Below are 23,989 nucleotides of genomic sequence, written 5' to 3'. Positions count from 1 at the left end.
CCACAGCGGGGACAGTGCCATGACAGTGCCACAGTGGGGACGGTGCCGTGCCAGTGCCACAGCGGGGACAGTGCAGGGACAGTGCCACGGTGGGGACAGTGCCACAGCGGGGACAGTGCCATGACAGTGCCACAGCGGGGACAGTGCCACGGTGGGGACAGAGCCACAGCAGGGACAGTGCCGTAACAGTGCCACAGCCGTGACAGAGCCACAGCGGCTCAGGCAGGGGACAGCCCTGGGGACAGCGGTGGCAGTGGTGGTAACGAGTGGCAGTGGGTGCCAGGCCAGGTGGCAGCAGGTGGCAGCTGTGGCAGAATGTGACAGAGGGTGGCATCTGGTGGCAGCGGGTGGCAGCAGTGACAGTGGATGCCTGGCCTGGTAGCAGTGGTTGCAGAGGGTGACAGTGTGTGACAGAGGGTGGCACTGGCCAGACCTGAGGGCAGTGGGTGGCAGCAGGTGACAGAGAGTGGCAGTGGCCAGTCCTGGGGACAGCGGAGAGCAGTGGTGGCAGAGTGGCAGTGGGTGCCAGGCTGGGTGGCATCTGGTGGCAGTGTGTGACAGAGGCTGGCGGAGGATGGCGCTGCCAGGCCTGGTGGCAGTGGCTGGCAGCAGGTGACAGAGGGTGGCACTGGCCAGGTAGCGGGTGGCAGTGGCTGGCAGAGGATGGTACTGGCCAGGCCTGGCAGTGGCAACAATGGGTGACAGCAGGTGGCAGAGGGTGACCATGCCAGGCCTGGTGGCAGAGAGTGGCACTGGCCGGGCCTGGTGGCAACTGGTGGCAGAGGGTGGCAGCAGGTGACACAGGGTTTCAGAGGGTGTCAGCAGGTGACAGAGGGTGGCACTGGTCAGGTAGCGGGTGGCAGAGGGCGGCAGTGGGTGGCAGCAGATGACAGAGGGTGGCACTGACCAGGCTGGGTGGCAGCGGGTGACGCTGGCCAGGCCGGGTGGCACTGGGTGTCAGCAAATGACGGAGAGTGGCAGTGGGTGTCAGTGAGTGACAGACGTTGGCAGAGGGTGGCACTGGCCGGGCTGGGCGGCAGCAGGTGACAGAGGGTGACAGAGGGTGACACTGGCCAGGCTGGGTGGCAGTGGCTGACAGAGGGTGACAGAGGGTGACGCTGGCCAGGCCGGGTGGCAGCAGGTGACAGAGGGTGACAGAGGGTGACACTGGCCAGGCTGGGTGGCAGTGGCTGACAGAGGGTGACAGAGGGTGACGCTGGCCAGGCCGGGTGGCAGCAGGTGTCCCTGGCCCGGCCGCCCGGCTGGCGCTGGGGACAGCAGGGACGCGCTCCGGGGTAACCCGAGCAGGGAGCGGCCGATTCCTCGCTCATGAAATATTGAGAGCCCGGCGGCTTTGTGGCACCGGGGTGGCCCTGGCGCGTGACTGGGGACAAACGGGGCCGGGTGGGGACCGGGGGTGGCAGGGCTGGCAGGGCTGGGGCCCGGGGGGCACCCCACAGACACCTCCTGCACCCCACAGACACCTCCTGCACCCCACAGATGCCCCCTGAACCCCACAGTGGGGCTGGGGGTCACAGCCCCGCACAGCCCCGGCAGGGAGGGAATTGGTGCTGTGGGGGGCACTTTCTGGGAATCCCAGAATCCCAGTCCAGAACCCCAGAATCCCCAAATCCCAGAATCTGGGATTTCAGAATCCCAGGATGCCAGAACTCAGAATCCCAGAAATCCAAATGCCAGAATCCCAGAACCCAGAACCTCAAAACCTCATAATCCCAGAACCTGAGAATCCCAGAACCAAGGATCCCAGAATCCCCAAATCCCAGAATGCAGGATTCCAGAATATCACAATCCAAAAATCCCATATGCCCACAATCCCAGAATCCTAGAACCCCAGAATCCCAGAATCTCAGAATCCAAAATCCCATAATCCAGAACCCTAGATTTGAGAATCCCAAAATTCCTGAACCCCACAATCCCAGAATCTCAGAATCTGAGATCCCATATTCCCACAGTCCAGAATGCCACAATCCCAAAATCCAGAACCCCAGAATTCCAGAATCCCAGAATTGTTTATGTTGGAAAATCCCTCCAAGGTCACCGAGCCCGACCCGTGCCCGGTCCCCACCTTGTCCCCAACCCAGACCCCCGAGTGCCACATCCAGGGATGGGGACCCCAACACTTCCCTGGGAATCCCATCCCAAATTCCAGTGGAATTTTCACTCTGGGAGCACCAAGAGACCCCAAGATGGGTTTGGGTTCGGCGCCGGGCACCAAAAACCCCAAAAGCAGAGTTTGGGGTCTGGGCTGGCCCCCGCCCCATCCCTTGGGAAGGGCTGGCATTCCTGCCTTTTTCTCGGGAATGATTTCAGCTTCCAGGCCTGGATCTCTCTGCTTTTTCTGGAAACCCTCCGGGGAGCGGCAAGAATGGCCGGAAGCGCCGTGGGGCGGCCGTTCCTGTCCCTTGGCTCCCGCAGGAAACGCCCGCGGCCCTTCCCGGCCCCGCAGCCCCGGGATGCTCCCGGCTGGAACGGGGGCTGCGGCTCCTGGAGAGCCGGGAACCCGGGATGGGCCCTTCCCGCGGTGATTCCCGAGCCTTTGGAGCGTCCCTGGGGGATCCCGTTGGGATGGGGGATCCCGGAGCTCTCCCTGGTGTCACCGCCAGCCCCAGGGGACCTTGGGGACAGTGGGATGGCAGCGGGAGGTGATAAATTTTCCGGATCCGTGGATGAGTTTGGTTTTCCCAGAAAAACTGGGCCTGGTTTGGGGTTTTTTTTCCCCCTCAGGAATTTCCTGGGAAAATGTGAGGGTTGGGATGGGAGCAAGAATTCTAAAACCCAGAATCTTTTGGGATTTGAGGGTTGGGATGGGAGCAAGAATCCCAGGGTCCAGGATTCCTGGAAATTTGAGGGCTGGGATGAGAACAAGGATTTCAGGATCCTTGGGAGTGTGAGGGCTGGGATGGGAACAGGAATCCCAAAACCCAGAATCCTTGGCAAGATTGGGATTGGAACAACAATCCCAGGATCCTTGGGAATGTGAGGGTTGGAACGGGACCAAGAATTCCAGGATCCAGAATCCTCGGGAATGTTGGTGGGAACAAGAATTCTAAAACCCAGGATCCTTTGGGATTTGAGGGTTGGGATGGGAGCAAGAATCCCAGGATCCAGGATCCCTGGGAATGTGAGGGTTGGGATGAGAACAAGGATTTCAGGATCCTTGGGAATGTAAGGGTTGGGACCAAGTATCCCAGAATACTTGGGAATGTGAGGGGTTGGGATGGGAACAAGAATCCCAGAATCCTCTGGAATGCGAGGGTTGGGATGGGAACAAGGATTTCAGGATCCTTGGAAAATGTCAGGGTTGGGATGGGAACAAGAATTCCAAAACCCAGAATCCTTTGGGATTTGAGGGTTGGGATGGGAACCCCAAGAATTGCAGGATCCAGGATCCTTGGGAATGTCAGGGTTGGGATCCTGCTGGCTGCAAACCTCACGGATCTCTGGCACAATTCATGCCCTGGGCCAAATTGAATTTCTGCAATCTTTTCCTCCCCATTCCCAGGAGAATCTCCTCCTGCCAGCATCCCGTTTCTCTGGAATCCCTGGATGCACATTCCCAGGGCTGGAATTCCAGCCGGGCCTCACCTGAGCCCTGAAGTTGGGCTGGAGAGCAGGAAAATCCCTCCCGGTGCTGCCGTGACCCCCGGAGCCCCCCCGGCAGCGCCTCCCCCTCCGGAACCTCTGGATCCGGCTGGGAATTCTCTCCTTGGCGCTTCCTGCCAGGCAGGGAAGCGTTCCCTCCTCCCCTCCAGCGCCGGATCCCACGGGATTTTCCGCTCCTGCTCAGGATGTCACGGCTCTTATCTCACTCCTCTCTCCTCTCCCCGGTCCCGAGGCGCCGATTCCGCCTTTTCCTCCCCCTTCCTGCGCGTTCTCCTCGCCCTCTGGCCGCTCTTCCCGCCTGTTTCGGGTTTTCCTGGGATTTGTGTTTTATGGGAAGCTCAGGCTGGGAAGGCCTGGGCTGCTCCCAGCCCTTGCCTGGCTCTGGAGCAGCCAAAATCCGGGATTTTGCGATGTTGCCTGTGGGGGTGTTTTCCCTCATCCCAAAACCAGGATTTGTGCAGGGAGCTTGGATGTCCCTGCAGGCAGAGCATTCCCTGGATATTCCCAACAATCTTTCCATAGGTCCTGCACAAACCCCAGTGTCGCTTCCCTGTCCCCAGGAGCGTCCCCTGCGCCGGCCCAGCCGGTGACAGCCACAGCCGCGGCCTCTCCGGCCCCTTGGGAATTCCGCCAGCATCATTTTCCACGCCAGCCGCGACGTCTCCAGGTGCAGGAAAGAGGAGACCTTGGGAAACATTCCCAGGATTCCGGCCAGGCACCTGCGTGGCGCTCCAGGGGTTTTGGGGCACAAAGGGCACCCTGGGAACGGCCCTTTTCCCCTTTTTCCCCTCTTTTGTCCCCCTTTTCCCCCCCTTCCCGGCTGGCAGCAGCTGCGGCGCTCGGAGAATTCCCAAGCCATGCATTTTTAATTCCCTAAGAACCAGCAGCCATTGCAGCGCCCGCCCCGAGCGCGGCTTTGGCGGCGGCAGCGGCCCCAGAGGCTCCCTGGATGTTCCCATTCCCTGGATGTTCCCATTCCCGAATCTCCGCCGGGCTGGAGGTGGGCGCTGGCCCCGAGCAGGAAGGAAAAGGGGCGACCCCAGTGGGGACGTTCGGAGCTGGGGGCACTGAGGGGAGGATGGGAGTGAGCCGGGAGAGGATCCCGCTGATCCGGGGCGGGAAAAGTGCAGGATCCCACTGATCCAGAGTGGGAGAGGTGGAGGATTCCACTGATCTGGAGTGGGAAAGGTACTGCAAAATCCCACTGATCTGGGGTGGGAAAAGTGTGGGAAGAATCCCATTGATCCATGGTGGGATCAGTGCTGGAAGATCCCACTGACACAGGGTGGGAAAAGTGAAGGATCCCACTGATCCAGAGCGGGATTGGTGCTGGAAAATCCCCCTGATCTGGGGTGGGAAAAGTGCTGGAGGATTCCCACTGATCCAGGCTGGGAAAAGTGGAGGATCCCACTGATTTGGCATGGGAAAAGTGTGGAAAGAACCCCATTGATCCATGTGGGAAAAGTGGAGGATCCCACTGATCTGGGGTGGGAAAAGTGAAGGATCCTACTGGTCTGGGGTGGGATTGGTGCTGGAGAATCCCACTGATCCAGAGTGAGAAAAGTGGAGGATCCCACTGATCCAGAGTGGAATCGGTGCTGGAGGATCCCATTGATCCATAGTGGGAAAAGTGGAGGATCCCACTGGTCTGGGGTGGGAAAAGTGTGGGAAGAATCTCATTGATCCATGGTGGGATCAGTGCTGGAAGATCTCACTGATTCAGAGTGGGAAAAGTGGAGGATCCCACTGATCCAGGGTGGGATCAGTGCTGGAGGATCCCATTGATCCATAGTGGGAAAAGTGCAGGATCCCACTGGTCTGGGGTGGGGAAAGTGTGGGAAGAATCCCATTGAACTATGGTGGGATCGGTGCTGGAAGTGATGTGGGGTGGGAAAAGTGGAGGATCCCACTGATTTGGGGTGGGATTGGTGCTGGAGAATCCCACTGATCCATGTGGTAAAAGTGGAGGATCCCATTAATCCAGGGCAGGAGAAGCATCCATGGTTCCTGCTGAGCCAGGTTCCTGCATCCCTCTCCCTTATCCCTGGGATGTTCCCTGGGGCTTTCACTGGGACAGCACGGGATAAGGATGGGCTTCTGTGTCAGGAATTCTCGGGATAAGGATGGGTTTGTGCATCAGGAATTCTCAGGATAAGGATGGGCTTCTGTGTCAGGAATTCTCGGGATAAGGATGGGTTTGTGCATCAGGAATTCTCACAGCACGGAATTTTGACTTCCCTGTGACACCAGAGGTGCCCTTCCCCGTCCCTGCTGTCCCTTTCCTGGGAATTCTCCCATTCCCGCCCTCCTGCCACCCGCGGTGCCCATGGATGCATTCCCAGTGTTCCCATTCCCGGGAATGCTCTGACGTGTCCCCTCTGTCCCCGCAGGTGGATGAGGAGGGAGCGCTGTGAGCGCGGCTGTGACTCTGCTGCCAGGTGAGCCTGCCCTGGGATCCAGCTGGGAATCCAGCTGGGAATGGCCCTGGGGTGGGGAATCCAGCTGGGAATGGCCCTGGGGTGGGAGATCCAGCTGGGAATGTGGGCTGGGAATGGTCCTGGGGCAGGGAATCCAGTCAGAAATGCAGCTGGGAATGGGCCTGGAGGATCCAGCCAGGAATGGCCCTGGAGTGGGAGATGGCCCTGGGATGGGGGATTCAGCTGGGAATGGCCCTAAGGCCGGGGATCCAGCCGGGAATGCCAACCAGGAATGTCCCTGCAGCCCCTGGGGTGGGGGATCCAGCCGGAAAACTCTTCTGGGGATCAGGGATGGGAGATGGGAATGGGAATGGGAAAAAACTGGGAAAGGGTGGCAGAGCTCAGAGCAGTCCCATTCCAGGAATGGGATTGGGGAAAGGCTGGGAAAAGCTGGAGAAGGCTGAAAAAATTGGGAGAAGACTGGGAAAAACTGGGGAAGGCTGGAAAAGACTGGCAGGGCTCAGAGCGGTCCCTATGGGCAGGAATGGGAATGGGAAAAGTTGGGAAAGGCTGGAAAAAATGGGGAAAGGCTGGGGGAAACTGGAAGAGGTTGGGAAAACCTGGAAAGGCTGGAAAAGACTGGTAGGGCTCAAAGTGGTCCTGGTTCAGGTGGGAAGAGTTGAGGGCAGGAATGGGAATGGGAAACGACTGGGAAAAGGTTGGGAAAAGCTGGAAAAACTAGGAAAGGCTGGAAAAGTCTGGCAGGGCTCAGAGCAGTCCCTATGGGCAGGAATGGGAATGGAAGAAGTTGGGAAATGATGGAAAAAACTGGGAAAAAAATGGGAAAGGCAGAAAAAGTCTGGCAGGGCTCAGAGTGGTCCCAGTTCAGGTGTGGAGAGTTGAGGGAAGGAATGGGAATGGGAAAAGTTGGGAAAACTGGGAAAGGCTGGAAAGGCTCCGAGCAGTGCCAGCTGTGAGCGAGGCAGGAGCGGGTGAGGCTCTGGGATGTGCCATCAGCAGGAAAATCCCATGGGAATGTGGCTGGGCAGGGCCCCCTGGAGCCCTGGGGCTTCTCCCGGATCTTTGGAAGCTCCGGCTGTCCCTGGCACTGGGATGGGGACAGGGAGGGGATGATGTCCCATGGAGGTGACCAAGGAAAAGTGTCCGGATCCTCCTGATCCAAACCTCCCTCCAGGAGGGTTTTCCTTAGGGATTTTCCCAATCTCTGCTCTGACCTCTTCCTGTGGCCCTCAGGGCTCCTCTGTTCCTGGAAAAGATCCCAATCCTGATCCTAATCCTAATCCTAATCCTGATCTCAGTCCTGATCAACACCAATCCAGATCCCAATTCCAATCCCAATCCTGATCCAAATCTCAACCGCAATCTTGATCCCAATCCTGATCCTGATCTCAATCCCAATCCCAAACCAAATCCCAATTCCAATTCTGATCCCAGTCCCAAACCAGCCCAAGACCTGCTGCTGTTCCCATCTGGAGCCATTCCCGGTGCTGGGAATCATCAGGATTTAGGATTCCAGCTCCTGTCACCAGGCTCATCCCATCCCATCCCATCCCATCCCAGGATTGCACCTGGAATTCCCACACAGACACCCCAGGAGCTCCCCCGGCCCCTTCCCTGCCCGTGCCAGGCTTTGGGATGAAATCCTGGGAACTGGGGATCAAACCAAGGAATGGGAATTCCAGTGGAGCCCAGGGGGCTTTTCCCGGCTCCAGCCTCATCCCAGAACCCCTGGTATGCGCTTCCAGTGCTTTATTCCCGGCTATTCCCAACTATTCCCAACCATTCCAAACCCCGTTTTCCCACTCCAGGCGCTGCAGGCGCTTCCCTGCCCTGCTGGCTGTGGGAGGGAATGCGGGAACGTGGGAACACGGGAACGTGAGAATGCGGGAATGTGGGAATGTGGGAGCCTTCCCAAGCTGTTCTCCCTCTGGAATGCGCGTCTGGAGTCTCACGCTGGTGCCAGACTCCCGGGATGTCGTGGTGGGGTGACAGCGCCATTCCCCGATTCCCTGGATTTCTCTGTAATTCCTGGGATTTCTCTGTAATTCCAGGATTTCTCCTGGTTCCCAGAATTTCTCAGTGATTCCTGGAACTTCCCAGTGATTCCCTGGATTTTTCCCTACTTCCCAGAATTTCTCCCTGGTCCCTGGGATTTCTCCCCGATTCCCAGGATTTCTCTGTGATTCCCAGAATTTCTCCCCGATTCCTGGGATTTCTCTGTAATTCCCAGATTTCCCCGATTCCTGGGATTCCTCCCTGATTTCTGCAATTTCTCCTTGATTCCTGGGATTTTGCCCCAATTCCTAGAATTCCTCCACAATTAATGGAATTTCTCCTCAATTCCCGTAATTTCTCAGTGACTCCCAGAATTTCTCCCTGAATCCTGTAATTTCTCCCCAATTCCTGGGATTTCTCCCCAGTTCCCAGAATTCCTCCCCAATTCCCAGAATTTCTCCTCAATTCCCAGAATTTCTCTCTGACTCCCGGAATTTCTCCAAATTCCAAGAATTTCTCCCCAATTCCTGTAATTTCCCTGTGATTCCCGGAATTTCTCCCTGATCCCTGTAATTCCTCCCCAGTTCCCGTAATTTCTCCTCAATTCCTGTAATTTCTCTCTGATTCCCAGAATTTCTCTCTGGATCCTGTAATTCCTCCCCGATTCCCAGAATACCTCCTCGATTCCCATAATTATTTCCCCCCTAATTCCAGTAATTTCTCCCTGATTCCCATAATTAATTTCCCCCTAATTCCCGTAATTTCTCCCCGATTCCCGTAATTTCTCCAATGTCCAGAATTTCCCCGCCATTCCCGGAATTTCCCCGCCATTCCCAGAATTAATTTCCCCCCATTCCCAGAATTTCCCCGCCATTCCCAGAATTAATTTCCCCGCCATTCCCAGAATTAATTTCCCCCAATTCCCAGAATTAATTCCCCCCCGTTCCCGGTATCCCGCTGCGGTTTCCCGGCCTATCCCGGGTCTGGCTCGGGATTAGCGCGGCCCCGCCGAGCAGATGGAGCGGGGCTGATCCCATTAGCGCCGCCGCTGCCGGGGGGGCCCGGGATGTTTGTCCCGGCCGGATCCAGCTCCGGGCGGCCCCAAGCCCTCGGGCAGCGCGGAATTCCCGGGAACAGGTGAGCTCCAACCCCCGGGATGGGCTCTGGCGTGTTCCACCAACGCCTCCGTGGAATTCCCGGGATTCCCGGCGGGTTCGGGGTCAGTGTGCAGGCGGCAGAGGGGACAGGACCGAGCTGTCCCGGGTGGCACCGGCGGGATTTCCTGGGATGAGAGCGGGAATTGTGGGAGCCGCCAGGTGGGATTTGTTTGTCCTCCTGTCCCTGGTGGCGCTGGGGGCTCTGGAATTGTCCCTGCGCGGCTCCGGGCCTGCTCCTGTCCCCATCCATGGGAATGTTGGTGCTGCAGGCGGGAGCTGCTGTGGGGCAGGGGGAGCTGTCCCCATCCAGGGATCTGTGGGGTCTGTGGGATCCTGGAATGCTCCAGCCCTGGCAGGGATTTCCTGTGTCCTGTGCAAGCACAGCTCTGTCCCCCTGTCCCCTCTGTCCCTCTGTCCCTGTCCCCATTCCTGTCCCCCCTGTCCCCTCTGTCCCTGTCCCCCTGTCCCCCTGTCCTTCTGTCCCTGTGTCTCCTCTGTCCACGTCCCCTCTGTTGTTGTGCCCTCGGTCCCCTCTTGCTATCCCATCTGTCCCCTGTCGCTGTCCCCCCTGTCCCCCTTCCTGTCCCTCTGTCCCCATCCTTGTCCCTCTGCCCCTGTCCCCCTTCCTGCCCACTCTGACCCCTCTGTCCCTGTCCCTCTGTCCACGTCCCCCCTGTCGCTGTGCCCTCTGTCCCCTCTTTTGCTGTCTCATCTGTCCCCATTCCTGTCCCTTCTGTCCCTGTCCCCATTCCTGTCCCCTCTGTCCCCTCTGTCTCTGTCCCTCTGTCTCCTCTGTCCATGTCTCCCCATCCCTGTCCCCTTTTTTGCTGTCTCATCTGTCCCCATTCCTGTCCCTCTGTCCCCTCTCTCCCGGCCCTTATTCCTGTCCCTCTGGCCCTGTCCCCGTGTCTCATTTGTCCCTGTTGCTGTGCCCTCTGTCCCCTCTGGTGCTGTCCCATCTGTCCCCATTCCTGTCCCTCTGTCCCCCTGTCCCTCTGTCTCTGTTCATATCCCTCTGTCCTGTCCCCCTGTCCCTCTGTTCGTGTCCCTCTGTCTCTGTCCGTGTCTCTCTGTCCTGTCCCTCTGTCCGTGTCCCCATTCCTGTCCCTCTGTCCGTGTCCCTCTGTCCCTCCCAGGTGCGCAGGTCCCGCAGTGCCGCGCGTGGCGCTGCGGTTTCCATGGTGACGGTGCTGGGAACGTTCCCATGGATACGGAGCGGGATGGGGGAGCCCCGAAACCGGGGGGGACATTCCCGATCCATTCCCGATCCATTCCCGATCCAGGGGGGACATTCCCGAAACCGGGGGGACATTCCCAAAACCGGGGGGACATTCCCGAAACCGGGGGGACGTTCCCGATCCATTCCTGATCCAGGGGGGCCGTTCCCGGGATGGGGGAGATGGTGGGGGAGGCCCCAAAATCTGTGACCTGTCCCCAAAATCTGTGGCCTGTCCCTAACGCCTGTTCTGTCCCCAAATCCGTCCTTTCCCCAAATCCCCTCTTTTGTCCCCAAACCTCTGTCCTGTCCCCAAACCTGTTACCTGTCCCCAGTCCCCTCTCCTGTCCCCAAACTTCTGTCCTGTTCTGAAATCTCCCTCCTGTCCCCACAATCTGTGCCCTGTCCCCACAATCTGTGCCCTGTCCCCAAATCTCCTTCCTGTCCCTAAATCTGTGTCCTGTCTCTAAACCTCTCTCCTGTCCCTAAATCTGTGTTCTGTCCCCAAATCTGTCCTGTCCCCAAAATCCCTGTCCTGTCCCCAGTCCTCTCTCTTGTCCCCAATCCCCTAATCTCCTTCCTGCCCCCAATCTGTCCTGTCCCCAAAATCTGTGTCCTGCCCCCAAACCTCTCTCCTGTCCCTAAATCCCTCACTTGTCCCCAGATCTCCCTCCTGTCTCCAAAATCTGTGGCCTGTCCCCAAATCCCTCTCCTGTCCCCAAATCTCTCTCCTGTCCCCCAAACCTGTGACCTGTCCCCAGCTCTCTGCCCTGTCCCCAAATCTCCCTCCTGTCCCCAAATTTCTGTCCCCAGAGCCCTCCCCAGGGGCTGGGACCACCGGGAATTTTGGGATTTTGTGGCACCAAACTCTGGGATCATCCCGGAAGGGCCAGGCAGGGATGGAGCAGCTCCAGCAGGAAAATCGGGAATGTTCATCCTGGAAAGGAGCTCCAGGAAAATCAGGAATGTTCGTCCTGGAAAGGAGCTCCAGGGTGACCCAATTTTGGATTCCAGAGCCTGAAGGAGCTGCGGGAAACAGGGAGAGGGAAAAACCCCAAAGGATGGAGGGACAGCACCCAGGGAATGGCTCCCACTGCCAGAGGGCAGCCATGGGTGGCATCTTGGCAATGAGCAATTCCTGCCTGGGCTGGCATTGCCAGAGCAGCTGGGGCTGCCCCGATCCCTGGGATGGGGTTTGGAGCAGCCTGGGACAGTGGCAGGTGTCCCCAGGTGGTGGCACTGGGTGATTGTTCATGTCCCATCCCATTCTGTCGTTCCCTGATCCTATTCCAAAAATCCGGAGAATCCCAAAAAACTCTGCCCGGAATTCCTGAATTCCCCTCCGTTCCCGGCCCTGCTCAGGGGTGGCCCTGTTGCTGTGCCGGACATTTGGGGACACTGATGTCCCCCCTTGTCCCGCTGGTGTCCCCATGTCCCCAGGGGGGTGGCGCTCGCCCTTTAATGCCCGGCCCGGCCCCTCCGCGCTGTCCCAGTGCCCCTGGAAGAGCGGGAGAGGAAAAATCCATGGAATTACCCGGCAGGCGCTGGGGACACTGCGGGGACACTGCGGGGACACTGCGGCCGCCCGCGGGCGATCGATGCTCCCCGCGCTGTCCCCGTGTCCTGGCACGGGCGGGGACTCCAGGGGGACAATCCTGATCCTGTCCCTTCCCTGTTTCTGCTCCTTCCCCTGCTTCTGTCCCTGTCCCTTTCCCTGTCCCTGTCCCCTTCCCCTGCTCCTGTCCCTGTCCCCTCTTTCTGTCCTTGTCCCCTGTCCCTGTCCCCGGGTTTGTCCCCGACCCCCCCGCGGTGACAAAGGACACGCGGGGCTGGCCCGGGCCGCTGTCCCCGTGTCCCCGTCACGTGGCTTGGGGACAGCAGCGGTGACCTCGCCGTGGCCAGATAAGCGCGGGGACAGCCTGGCAGGGCTGGCACGGGGCTGGCACCGCCCCAGGGATCGGCCCCGGTGGCACTGCCAGCCCCGCCAGCCACGGTGGCACTGCCAGCCCCGCGGGGGTGGCGCGGCGGGGACGGAGCGGGACAGTCGCCGTGTCCCTGTGTCCCCATTCCCGAGGGTTACAGGGTCACTCAGGAACGGCCCCGCGGGTGACAAACGGCGCCAATTGTCCCCAGGCCCGGCCCGAGTGACATTCCCGAGCCTGCCAGGAGGGATTGGATCCCAGATCCTTCCAGGGCAGGGATTGGATCCCTGATCTTTCCGGGTTTAATTCTCCTGATCCTTCCAGGATCCCTGATTCAGATGAGGCTTTGGCTCCCTGATCTTTCCAGGCCCCCGGATATTTCCAGGACAGGGATTGTCTCCAGATCCTTCCAGGGCTGGGCTTGGCCCGTTTGATCCTTCCAGGTGAGGGTCTGGATCCCTGATCCTTCCAGGATTCCTCATCTTTCCGGGCTCCCTGGTTCTTTCAGGAGAGGGATGGGATCCCTGATCCAGGTGAGGTTTGGCTCCCCTGAGAATTCCAGGTGAGGGTCTGGATTCCCTGATCCTTCCAGGTTCCCTTCTCCAGGGGAGACTTTGGCTCCCCTGAGAATTCCAGATGAGGGTTTGGCTCCCAGATCCTTCCAGTTCTGGCCCCCAGATTTTTCCAGGTGAGGGATTGAATCCCTGATCCTCCCCAGGGAGGGTCTGGATTCCTGATCCTTCCAGGATCCCTGATCCAGGTGAGGCTTTGGCAGCTGGAGCCACAGGGCTGGATCCAGCTCTGGAAGAGCAGGAATAGTTTGAGATCCCTGAAAGCGCAGGAATTGTTTGGGATCCCTGGAAGGACAGAATTGTTTGGAATCCCTGGACGGATAGGAATCATTTAGGATCCATGAAAAGAAGAGCAAGAATTGTTTGGGATCTCTGGAAGGGCAGGAATCTTTTGGGATCCCTGGAAGGACAGGAATCTTTTGGGATTCCTGGAAAGAAGGGCAGGAATTGTTCAGGATCCCTGGAAGAGCAGGAATTGTTTGGGATCCATGGAAAGAAGGGCAGGAATTGCTCAGCATCCCTGGAAGGGCAGGAATCTTTTGGGATCCGTTGAAAGAAGGGCAGGAATTGTTCGGGATCCAGGACCCCTCTCCCATGTGGCCGGGCAGTGACAATTCCAGGGCTGGAAAATCCCGGTTGGGATTTTCCCAGCTCTTCCTGGGCCCATTCCCAGAGATCCCAGCAGGACACCAGGTCTCCCTTGGCCCTCACGTTCCCGGCTGTTTTTCCCAGGAAAAGCTCGGGAATGGCCTTACCTGGGCACACACCGAGCCAGGTGCTTCCCAAAAAACCCTTTTCCCAAAGGATCCCGGATTTTCTGGATTGGGATGTGGGCATGGGGAGGAGGCAGCAGCTTCCCAGCCATCCCTGGGCTTGGGAAAACTGGGAAAGTTGGGAAAGGGAGGGAATTTAACCTTGATTCCACCAGGGAAAAGTGCCAGGCCCAGGGAGAAATTCCAATCCCAGGGAGAAATTCCAATTCCAGGGAAAAGCTCCAATCCAATCTGAAAATCCACCCAAAAAATCCCAAAAAATTCCCCCCAAAATTCCCCAAAATCCTTTCCAGGTCTCCCCATCCCGCTGCCCTTTTCCCAGGGTTCTCCCAGCTGGATTCCCTCTGGAATTTCCCTCTGAATTTCTGTTCTCTCTGGAATTTCTGTTCCCTCTGGAATTGCTGCTCCCAGCACTGGAATTGGGGCAAGGCTCTGGATTTATAATCCCAAAATGATGGGAAGAAGGGTGGGAAATCTGGGAATTCTGTTCCTGAAGGAAAAGGAGGGAAGGAGGCTCTGCTCTGACCCTCTTGGGAATGCTCAAAAATCCAAGGAATTCTCAGAAATTCAAGGAAAACACCACGGCAGGGAAAAAACACATTGTAATATTTTTCTAGCTCCCTTGGAAGATTTTCCAACCTTTTTTCCCCCTGCTATTGGAATGAGACTCTTTGGGTTGTGATTCCTAAAAGATTCCATGGATTCCTTGGGAAAGAAAAGTGGAATTTTTTTGATTTCGTGAGCAAAAAAGTGGATTTAAGGAGGGAAAATGACTCCGCGAAATGGAATTTGGGGAATTATTCCATAGTGGAATTTTTTTCCAGCCTTTCCCAGACAGGGCCTTAAAATTATTGGGAACTAATGAGGGATGAAAAAAAAAAAAGGGAAAATCCCAGGGGTCGCCATCTGGAGCACTCCATTTGTGGGATAACGAGGCAGAGAGAGGGGAAAAAATTGGGAATAAATCAAATCCGGGATTTGGGAAAGGGAGGGAGGAGAATTTGGGATGGGATTGGGGCATGGATGCAAAGGGATCCAAAGGGGTTTCCTGTCTATCCCAGGCTGCAGGGCAGGAGGATCCCATGGTTTTCCCTGTTTATCCTGCGGCGTTCCCGTGACTTTTTCCTTCCCAAGTGCATTTTCCCAGCTGGAATTTTGGGGTTCTCCTGCTGTTTTTCCTCATCCCTTGGAGTGGGATCCCAAAATCCTTTTGTGGGGTCCCTTTAGGGGATGGATGCTGCTGGGAGAATTCCCTGGAATTCCTGGGGAGATTCTGTGTGTAAAGCGGGGCTGATCCCAGATTTCTTGTGGGAATGGGCCCAGCTGGGGGAATTTGTGGGGTCCGGGGATCCCCTTTAAGATTTCTCATGAGGAATTTCTCCTTCCTGAGGGATATTCCAGAGGATGCCCTGTGGGAATGTCCATGGGGAGAGTGGGAATTCACTCCTGGACTTTTCCTTAGGAATGGCCCTTCCTGGAGGGACATTCCAGAGGGTCCCTGTGGGGGTGTCCATGTCCATCCTGGGGATTCTTTCCTGAGGGACGATCCCTGCTGGGAATGGGAATTCCAGGGTCCCTTCCCAGATTACTCCATCCTTGGGAATGCCCTTCCTGGTGGGATATTCCCAGGAATCCCTGTGGGAATGTCCATAGGGGGAGTGGGAGTTCACTCCTGGACTTTTCCTTAGGAATGCCCTTCCTGGGGGGACATTCCAGAGGGTGCTTGGGGGCATGTCCGTGTCCATACCGGGGGTCCCTTCCCAAATTTCTCCTGAGGAATGGTCACTTTTTCGGGACAATCCCTGCTGGGAGAGTTTGTGGAATCTGGTGAGAATGTCCATGGGGAGAGTGGGAGTTCACTCCCAGACTTTTCCCGGGGAATGCTCTTCCTGAGGGGGTATTCCAGAGGGTCCCTGTGGGAGTGTCCCTGTCCATCCCGGGCGTCCCATCCCAGATTTCCCCATCCCTCGGGAACGCCGCTTTCTCCCCGCTGGCCGTGCCAGTCCCAGGGCTCCCTCGGGGGCTCCGGGATGCCTCTCCCGGCTCTGTCCCGCCGCTCCGCTCACCCCTCGCTTCCCCCCGCAGGGCCCCGGGCGGGCGCTGAGCGCGGCCCCGGCGCGGTGCGGAGCCGGTGCCGGTGCCGGTGCGGGAGCGGAGCGGGCGCGGGCCGCCCGCCGCGGCGCACGGAGCATGCCTCTGAGCCCCGCGGGCAGCAAGCATGAGAGCCCCGAGTCGCCGCCGCCGGAGCCGCCGCCGGAGCGCCAGCCCCGCGTCAGCAGCAGCAGCGGGGAGCCGAGCCCCGGCCTGCGGGAGGAGCCGCGCCTGGAGCCGGCCCGGGGCCACGGCGGGCCCCGCTCGCCCAAGCTGGCGGCCCCGGCGCGCATGGAGGAGCCCGCGCCCGGCGCCATCGTGGTGCGCATCGGCATCCCCGACCTGCAGCAGACGGTGAGTGCCGAACGGGGGCACCGGGCAGGAGGGAGGGAGGGAGAGAGGGAGCCCCGAGCGGCCGCCGCCGCGCCGGGACCGCCCTGAGCCGGGATGCGCAGCGGGAGCCGCACCGAGCCGGGAGGGATGCGCAGCGGGAGCCGCGCCGAGCCGGGAGGGATGCGCAGCGGGAGCCGCACCGGGACCGCGCCGAGCCGGGATGCGCAGCGGGAGCCGCACCGGGACCGCGCCGAGCCGGGATGCGCAGCGGGAGCCGCACCGGGAGCTCCACCGCGAGCCGCCCGCGCTGGGATGCGCAGCCCAGAGCGGCCCCGATCCGCACCCAGAGCAGCCCTCACCCGCACTCACACCGGGCCCGGTCCGCACCCGGATCCGCACACGGACCGGCCCCAAACCTCTCTCAGACCGGCCCCGTTCTGTACCCGGGCCGGCTCCAAACCTCGCTCAGACCGGCCCCGATCCGCACCAGGACCGGTCCCGACCCTCTCTCAGACGGGTCCCGATCTGCGCCCCGATCCGCACCCGGTTCGGCGCCGCTCCAGCGCTGGCGGCGTCCCGCATCCCGGCCCCGCATCCCGGCCCCGCATCCCGTCCCTCATCCCGCCCGCTCCCGGCCCCGCCGCCGCCCCAGCAGCACCGGCAAACTTCTCCCCGCCACGGGCCCGGCAGGACGGGTCCCATTGCCCGAGTCCCCGGTGTCCCCCCGCTCCCGCTGCCATCCCGGGGTGCTGCGGTGCGGCCGCGGGGCGGGGTCGCTCCCCACCCCAGGGATCCGCACTCACTGGAACCGGGACCGGGACTGGGACCGGGACCAGGCTGGGATCGGGCAGCAGGGGCGGCTCCAGCACCAGCCTGGAACGGGGATAGCTCTGGGACTGAGAGTGGGGTCGGCTCCAGGGCCAGGACTGGGACCAGGGCCAGGCTGTGGGGCTGCGGTGCTGGTGTGTGATGGTCACTCATGTCCAGGGTGCTCTGCTGGGCTGGACAGTGATGGTGTGGTGGACACTGGAATGGCGTGGGGGTGGTGGACGCTGGAATGGTGTGGCAGTGATGGACACTGGAATGGTGTGGTGGACACTGGAATGGGGGATCGTGTGCCAGAGTGACCCCAGAGGGACCCCGAAGTCCAGGAGTGACCCCAGAGTAACCCAGGAGTGACCCAGGCATTACCCCTGAAGTGACCCTAAGAGTGACCCCAGGGTGACCCAGGAGGGCACAGCACTCCAGGAACCTGGAATTTCCTGGAATTGGGTAATTTGTAGGGAATGAGAAGAAAGAAATCTGGAGGGCTGTGGCAATGGGGTAATTAACAGCTCTCATTAGGGGAGTGGGCAGCTGGAGGTGACAAGGCTGAGGTGACAAGGCTGAGGTGACAGACCTGGGGTGAGCAGAGGGCGCCAAGGGTGGTTGGAGCCTTTTGGACAGGAGCAATTCTCTTTTTGGGGCCTGGAGTGGGGTCCCCATGGGGACAGCGGGGTGGTGGCACTGGGGACACAGGGTTGGCAGAGACCGGTGACACTGGGGACATCGAGTCTGTGGTCAGTGGCACTGGGGACACCAATCCTGTGTCTGGTGGCTCTGGGGACACTGAGCTGGCCGAGGGCCATCCCAGAGGTGCCTCTGGAGCTCCTGATCCAAGGCCAATGTCCCACCAGCTCTTCCATAAAAACTCTGCTGGAGATGGGAATTCTTTGAGATCATCAGCATGGGAATTCTTTGGGGTCACTGGGATGGGAATTCTCTCAATCATCAGTTTGGGAATTCTTTGGGGTCACCAGCATGGGAATTCTTTGAGATCATCAGCATGGGAATTCTTTGGGATCACTGGGATAGGAATTCTTTGGGATCATCAGTTTTCCAGCCCCAAGCCTGGCTTCATCCCAGCATTCCCAAGGTCAGGAATGCCACAAAGCTCAGATTATGAAATTCCCATCTTTTCTCTGGGAGCCTTCAGGTGGGGTTTGAAAATCCCGGGAAGTTTTCCCACCCTCCTGGAATTGTCTCCACCCCTCTTTGAGGATCCCAACTCCACTGGGTTTGCTCATTCTGAATCCTTGGAATTCCCTGGAAGTGCTGGAATTCCCAGGTGCGAATCTCCCCTAGTTTTCCTGGGAATGAAGGGCCTTTTCCATCGGCACATCCCGGTTTTTATCACCTGCACCTGAGCCAGGGAAGAGGGCTTAAATTCCCCACACCTGGAAAATCCTGGGAAAGCTCCTGGTGGGTGGTGGAGCTGCTCCAGGGAGCTGCAATTCCAAAAACCTCTGGAATTGCTCCCAAGCCTCGGCATTCCAGAGCTCCAGAAAAGTTTGGATGATGCTGACAGGTCCCAGAGCTCTGGAAAAAAATCTGGGACAGTGCCCTCAGGTCAGTGCTGGGAATGTTGGGATTATTTTGTGCAGGGCCAAGAGTTGGACTTGGAGATCCTGGGGGGAGGTTTCCAGCTTGGAATGTTCTGGAATTCCATGGGAATGGGGAAGTTTTGCAGGGAATGGGGCTGTGAGAAATGAGGAATTTTTGGTGAGAAACAAGGAAATTTTGGGGTCTTTTCTCCTTCCCTTCCCTTCCCAAGTGTCCTGTGGGGTGATGGGATCCCAATTCCCGGTTCTCCCACTCGGATTGTGGATGGAGGAGGTTGGACCTTCCTGAGGTGTCCAGGGGGTCTGGAATGTCCTGAGGTGTCCAGGTGGGAGGTCAGGAATGTTCTGAGGTGTCCGAGCAGGGAGTCTGGAATGTTCTGGAATCTCCTGAGGTGTCCAGGTGGGAGGCTGGGAATGTCCTCAGGTGTCCAAGCAGAGGATCTGGAATGTCCTGGGGTGTCCAGGGGTTCTGGACTATCCTGGGGTGTCCTAGCAGGTCTGGAATGTCGTGGAATGTCCTGAGGTGTCCAAGGAGAGGGTCTGGAATGTCCTGGGGTGTCCAGGGGGAACGTCTGGACTTTCCTGGGATGTCTGAGCAGGTCTGGAAGGTCTTGGAGTGTCTGGAAGGTTGGGAAGCCGAGGGTGTTCCATTGATCCCAGTGCAGGATCCCAGGGAATCCATGGGATGTCCCACTGATCCCAGCATTCCAGGGAATCCATGGGATGTCCCACTGATCCCAGTGCAGCATTCCAGGGAATCCAGCCGTGATCCAGGATCCGGGCTCAGCCTGGAGCTCCAGGTGTTTCCCATCCTGGAGCTTTTCCATTGGTCAGGGAACTGGTTTCCTTGGACAGCCTGAGCTCCGGAGATTTCCAGTTTCGGAATTTGAGAACCTGGATCGCTCCCCGAGCTGGGAACGTGATCCTGGCAAAAGGAGGGTGCAGGAATCCCTAAGGATCCTTTGGAGCTTCCCCGTCCCATCCCGGAGCCGTGGATCCTTCGGGAAGAGCCGTTCCCGCCTCCGGCTGCTCCGTGGGAAGGGTGGTGGAGACCCGGGATAAAATTATCCCAACCTCCCACGGGGTCTGGGAGCTCGGAGCCGGATTTTAAGGAGACAGGAACACGCCCAAGCTGGGGTTGGTTCCTCTGGAATAATTTATGGATTCTGCGCCGTTAAATCCCACGGGGAAAACCCATTCCTGAAATTTGGCGGGAGCCCTTCGGGAGCAGCCTCGTCTTTGGTAGGAATAAGTGGCAAATCCAGGGAAAATCCTGGGAATGTGCTGCGTTTTCCTCTCTGTCAGCAGTGCTGAAATCCTGGAGGTGCTGGAGCAAACCTTGGGATCATCCCATGGGAATGGGCTCTGTGGGGGCCAGCACCGGCTCTGATTCCAAAGATTTTCCTTTTGTTTTTCCTCTGGAAGCAGGGAAAACTCATTCCAAGGAGCCACAGGTTCATCACATCCCAGGAAAACCGGGATGTGGAGAGATGGGAGGCTCCAGCAGCCTCAGGGAACTGCCAACATTCCCAGAACTGGAATTTATGGGAACAGCTGGGAAAAATCAGGGATGTGCAGCTAGGGAGGAATTTTCCGGAATTTTCCAAAAGTTTTCCTTCCCCATTTTGTGCTGGCAGTTCTTCCTTTTCCCTTTGAAATCATGGAAAAACCGGAATTCAAATAAAATCCCAGTTGGGTTTATCTGGGAGCAGCTCCCGGCATTGGATGGACCAGGAGTGTCCAGCTGGAATTCCAGAGGTTTTTCCTGATGTTTTCCAGGATGTGTTGGGAGCTCCCAGCCCTGATCCCTCAATCCTTGGAATTCCCACATTTTTTCCCCTCCAAGGTGGTTTTTAATCAGGAGCCTCCCAGTTTTCCTCCGGCTTTGCTGAGGAGATTCCTCAGTGTTCCAAGGCTGGGTGGGAATGGGAATTCTGGTTGGGAATCCCTTTGGGATGAGGAAAAGGAGGCTCCTGCCCATCCCATGTGGCCGATTCCTGGGAAGGGGAGGGAGAACATGAAAAAGGGAGGGATCAGAGTGGAGATCCCACAGGAATGTGGATTCTGGGCTCTGGTGTGGGAGCACCTGGAAAAATTAGGGATGAGAGTAGAGATCTTTCTGTGGGAATGTGGATTTCAAAGGACGGGAGCAACTGGAAAAGGAAGGGATGAAGGTGGAGATCCCACAGGAATGTGGATTCCAAGGTATGGGGACACCTGGAAAAGCGAGTGATGAGAGTGGGAATGTGGATTCCAAGGGAAGAGAGAACATGGAAAAGTGTGGGATGAGGGATCGCTCCCCTTCCCACCAATTCCCTGCCTCCATCCCAAGGCTTTTCCATTCCCTGTTTTCCCAGTACTTAGATCCCAAAATTCACATAGATCCCGAAATACCCATCTCCATTCTCCACTCTCCAGTCATGGGAACATCGTAAAAAAGAGGGAAAATCAGGAGAATTAGATTCCTGCAAGGGGAAAATCGGGATGCCGGGAATGGCCCTTGGGAATGGCCCCAAACCTTTGATCCCTCCCTGCTTTCGCACTGCGGCAAAAACCCGGGGATGTGGAGAACTCCAATGGAATTTTCCCCCGTTTTAGGGCAGAATCAAAGTGCCTCCAAACAGGCCGGGAGCTGCTTTTTGCTTGGAGCTTCCCATTGTTTTTCCATGGAAATGCGGCTCCTTTCAGATCCGCCGGATCGCGCTCCATGAATGGAGCAGCTGCTCCGCTTTTTTTCCCTCTCCCCCATTTCCATTTCCCCCGTCCCCATTCCTGCAGGTGCTGCCTGCGGATTTTTCCAGGCTTTTTGTGGCTTTTTTGGGGTTTTTTTTGGGAGCTGTTTTCCCTTGGCGGCTGTTGGAGCATCCGGAGGGAGGATCCGGATGGAGCTGAGTGAGAGCGTCCCAAAAACCAGTGGGAATCAAACGAGTGATTCCCAAAAATCCCCTGGAAGGATTCAGGTGCTTTAACCATAAATCCTGAAATCCCTGAGCTTGGAAAAGAATTCCAAGATCAAATCCAGGCTGGGCCTGATCCCAATCATGGAGCTCTGAGAGCCCCATCCAGGAATTCCTTGGATTCCTCCATGGATGGCCATCCCGGCTTTTCCAGCCCCATCCCGGCTTTTCCAGCCCCATCCCGGCTTTTCCAGCCCCTTCCCGGCTTTTCCAGACCCTTCCCAGCTTTTCCAGCCCCATCCCGGCTTTTCCAGCCCCTTCCCGGTTTTTCCAACCCATGATCCAGAGGAAACGTTGGAAAGCTACAGTTCCACCACATTTAAGTGGCTTTTTCCACCCCAAATCCGAACAATTCCATGGAAATAAATCCCATTTATCCCAAACAATTGCCCCGGCACATTCCAGACAATGACGAGCAGCAGAACCTCCCAAAATATTCCAGCACAACCCCAAATCCCGGGAATTGCCCCGGGGGCAAAGTCACCCTCTGTGAGCTCAATCAAACAAAGTGGATCGATCGGAATCCGAGCAATTCCCGATTTTATCCGGGAGAAATCCGCCAGCAGCAAAATCCGCCCACAAATAACTGGAGCTGCCGCGTGTTCCCAATCCACGGCTTTTTCCAAGGAAAATCCGACTCAGATCAAGCCGTGACCAGCACATTGCAATTTAATAAATTTAGAAGATTTTACGACCAAAATTCCCTTTTTTCCTCCTCTCAAGCGGATTTGCTGGAACAGGATGCATCCATTGAGGCAATTTTCATGGAAAACGTCAATCCCATCTTTTCATTTTCCAGCCATTTTTTTCGGGAAGAGCACATTCCGTGCTTAATAAAGAGGAATTCTGAGTCATTTGAGACGAGGAAAAATTGGCATGAAAAGAAAATTAGTTGAGCACTTGGAAATATTCCTAAAAAAAATTATCAGGAATAATGGCTCTGAATTCCATCTGCTGGATTCCTTGGGAATGTGGGAGCAACCAAAGAGCTCCAGCAGGAGAAAAAGGAACAGGAGGAGAAAAGGGAATTTTTTTCCCCCAAGAATTCCTTAAATTGAGGGTTTCTTGTGGCCATCAAAATCTTGGAGTTGGGGGTTCTCAAATTCTGGGAATTGCCTGAAACAGTGGGAATGGGGAAGGGAAAGGAGCTCTTGGAAGGGTTCACAGCTTCCATTGGGAAGGGAAGGAAATTCCTGCCCGGATTCCCACCGAGGATCCACAAGGGAGTGCCCTGGAGGGGCTGGAAAATCCCACAGATCCTCCTGGGAATTCCAGGATTACACAGCAACAGCCGAGCAGCCAAAATATCTCGGGAATGGGATTTGGGAAACCATGGGTTCTTCTCGGCCCCTTGGGAATTCCCAAATCTAGTACTAGCAATGGAAAAATCCTCATTCTGGGAAAAGGGGTGGATTCCAATCAGGAGAAGCCTCTGGATGCTCCCAGCTTTCCCTGAGGTTGCTGCTACAAATCCCAAAGGTTCTGCTGGGAATCCCAAGAATTCCAGGATTCCCTCATTCCCTTGGGATGCAGACAAGATTCCCAGAGGAGAGTGGGAATTGTGTAATTTAAGGAATGCTGTGGGATTGGGTCTGGAAACCCCATGGATACAAAAGGGAGAAGGAAAGGCTGGAATTCCACGCCCATGGTCAGTTTGTCCCGGCAGGAAATAATGGAAAAGGGGCTGGAATTAATGAGGGAATTAAGGAATGTCTGGGATCCACAGCACAAAAGAAGCAGCAGGAGAATTTTGCACATTCCATGGGGAAGTTCCGGATCCTTGGGATAAGGAGGGGATGGAGTGGGGCCAGGGAAGGGAATGGAGCTGGGAAAGGGCTGGAAAACTCCAGAGGGATTGGGGAAAATTCCAGAGGGATTTGGGGTTTGGGCTCAGCCTGGAGCAGAGGCGGCTCCGGGGCTCCTTCAGGACGGGCTCTGGCTCATCCCGGGATTCTCAGGGAAGCTTCTGGAAGCCCTGGGCCACCCTGGGGCTCCCTCATTCCCCAGGGATTTCCCTTTGCTTCCCAGATTTCCATCAGGCCTGGGCTGGGCTTGGGGTTGGGCCGATTTCCCGGCTTTGGCTTTTCCTCTTCCAAAGGGAAATTCCTTTTCTTTAATATTTCTTTGCTTAATCCCACATCCTATCCCGCCTCATTCCCACATTTTATACTGTTCCAGCTTTTCCAGTTTTTTCCATGCTGATATCCGTGAAAATTTTAAGTAATTAATTCAAATCACCCCAAAAAAAGGATTAATTAACCCTCATCCATTCCCACACTCCAGGAATTTTGCTTTTCCATGGAAAAATTCCTTCAGCCGGGCAGTTAAAACTCATTTTTCGGGATGATCCCGGTTGGAATCAAACATTCTGCAGCCGCCTTTGTCCCGGTCTTCAATTATCCTGACATTCACGGGTCACCGATTAATTAATTAATTATGGTTGATTAATTAACCAATCAAATCCTCCCCCCCGTTCCCGTCGGGGATCGATAGAAATTCCGGCTTTTTTTTTTTTTTTTTTATCCTGGTT

General features: G+C 57.1%; 1 protein-coding gene across 1 annotated transcript in view; it reads left to right on the top strand.

Moving 5' to 3' along the window:
- The window catches only part of SHANK3 (SH3 and multiple ankyrin repeat domains 3), a 146,685-nt gene that overhangs the window by 5,628 nt on the left and 117,068 nt on the right, over positions 1–23,989 (top strand). Inside the window, 2 exon segments of the mRNA XM_054294108.1 lie at positions 13,099–13,112; positions 15,783–16,142. Coding sequence (XP_054150083.1) covers positions 13,099–13,112; positions 15,783–16,142 — 374 coding nt within the window.

Source organism: Melozone crissalis, unplaced genomic scaffold (genome assembly GCF_028551555.1).
Source record: "Melozone crissalis strain CALT ecotype California unplaced genomic scaffold, PUWL_Pcris_2 ptg000208l_1, whole genome shotgun sequence".
Taxonomy (NCBI): Eukaryota; Metazoa; Chordata; class Aves; order Passeriformes; family Passerellidae; genus Melozone; species Melozone crissalis.
Note: the sequence above shows the minus strand (reverse complement) of the source record. Positions and strands in the feature narration are given on the sequence as shown.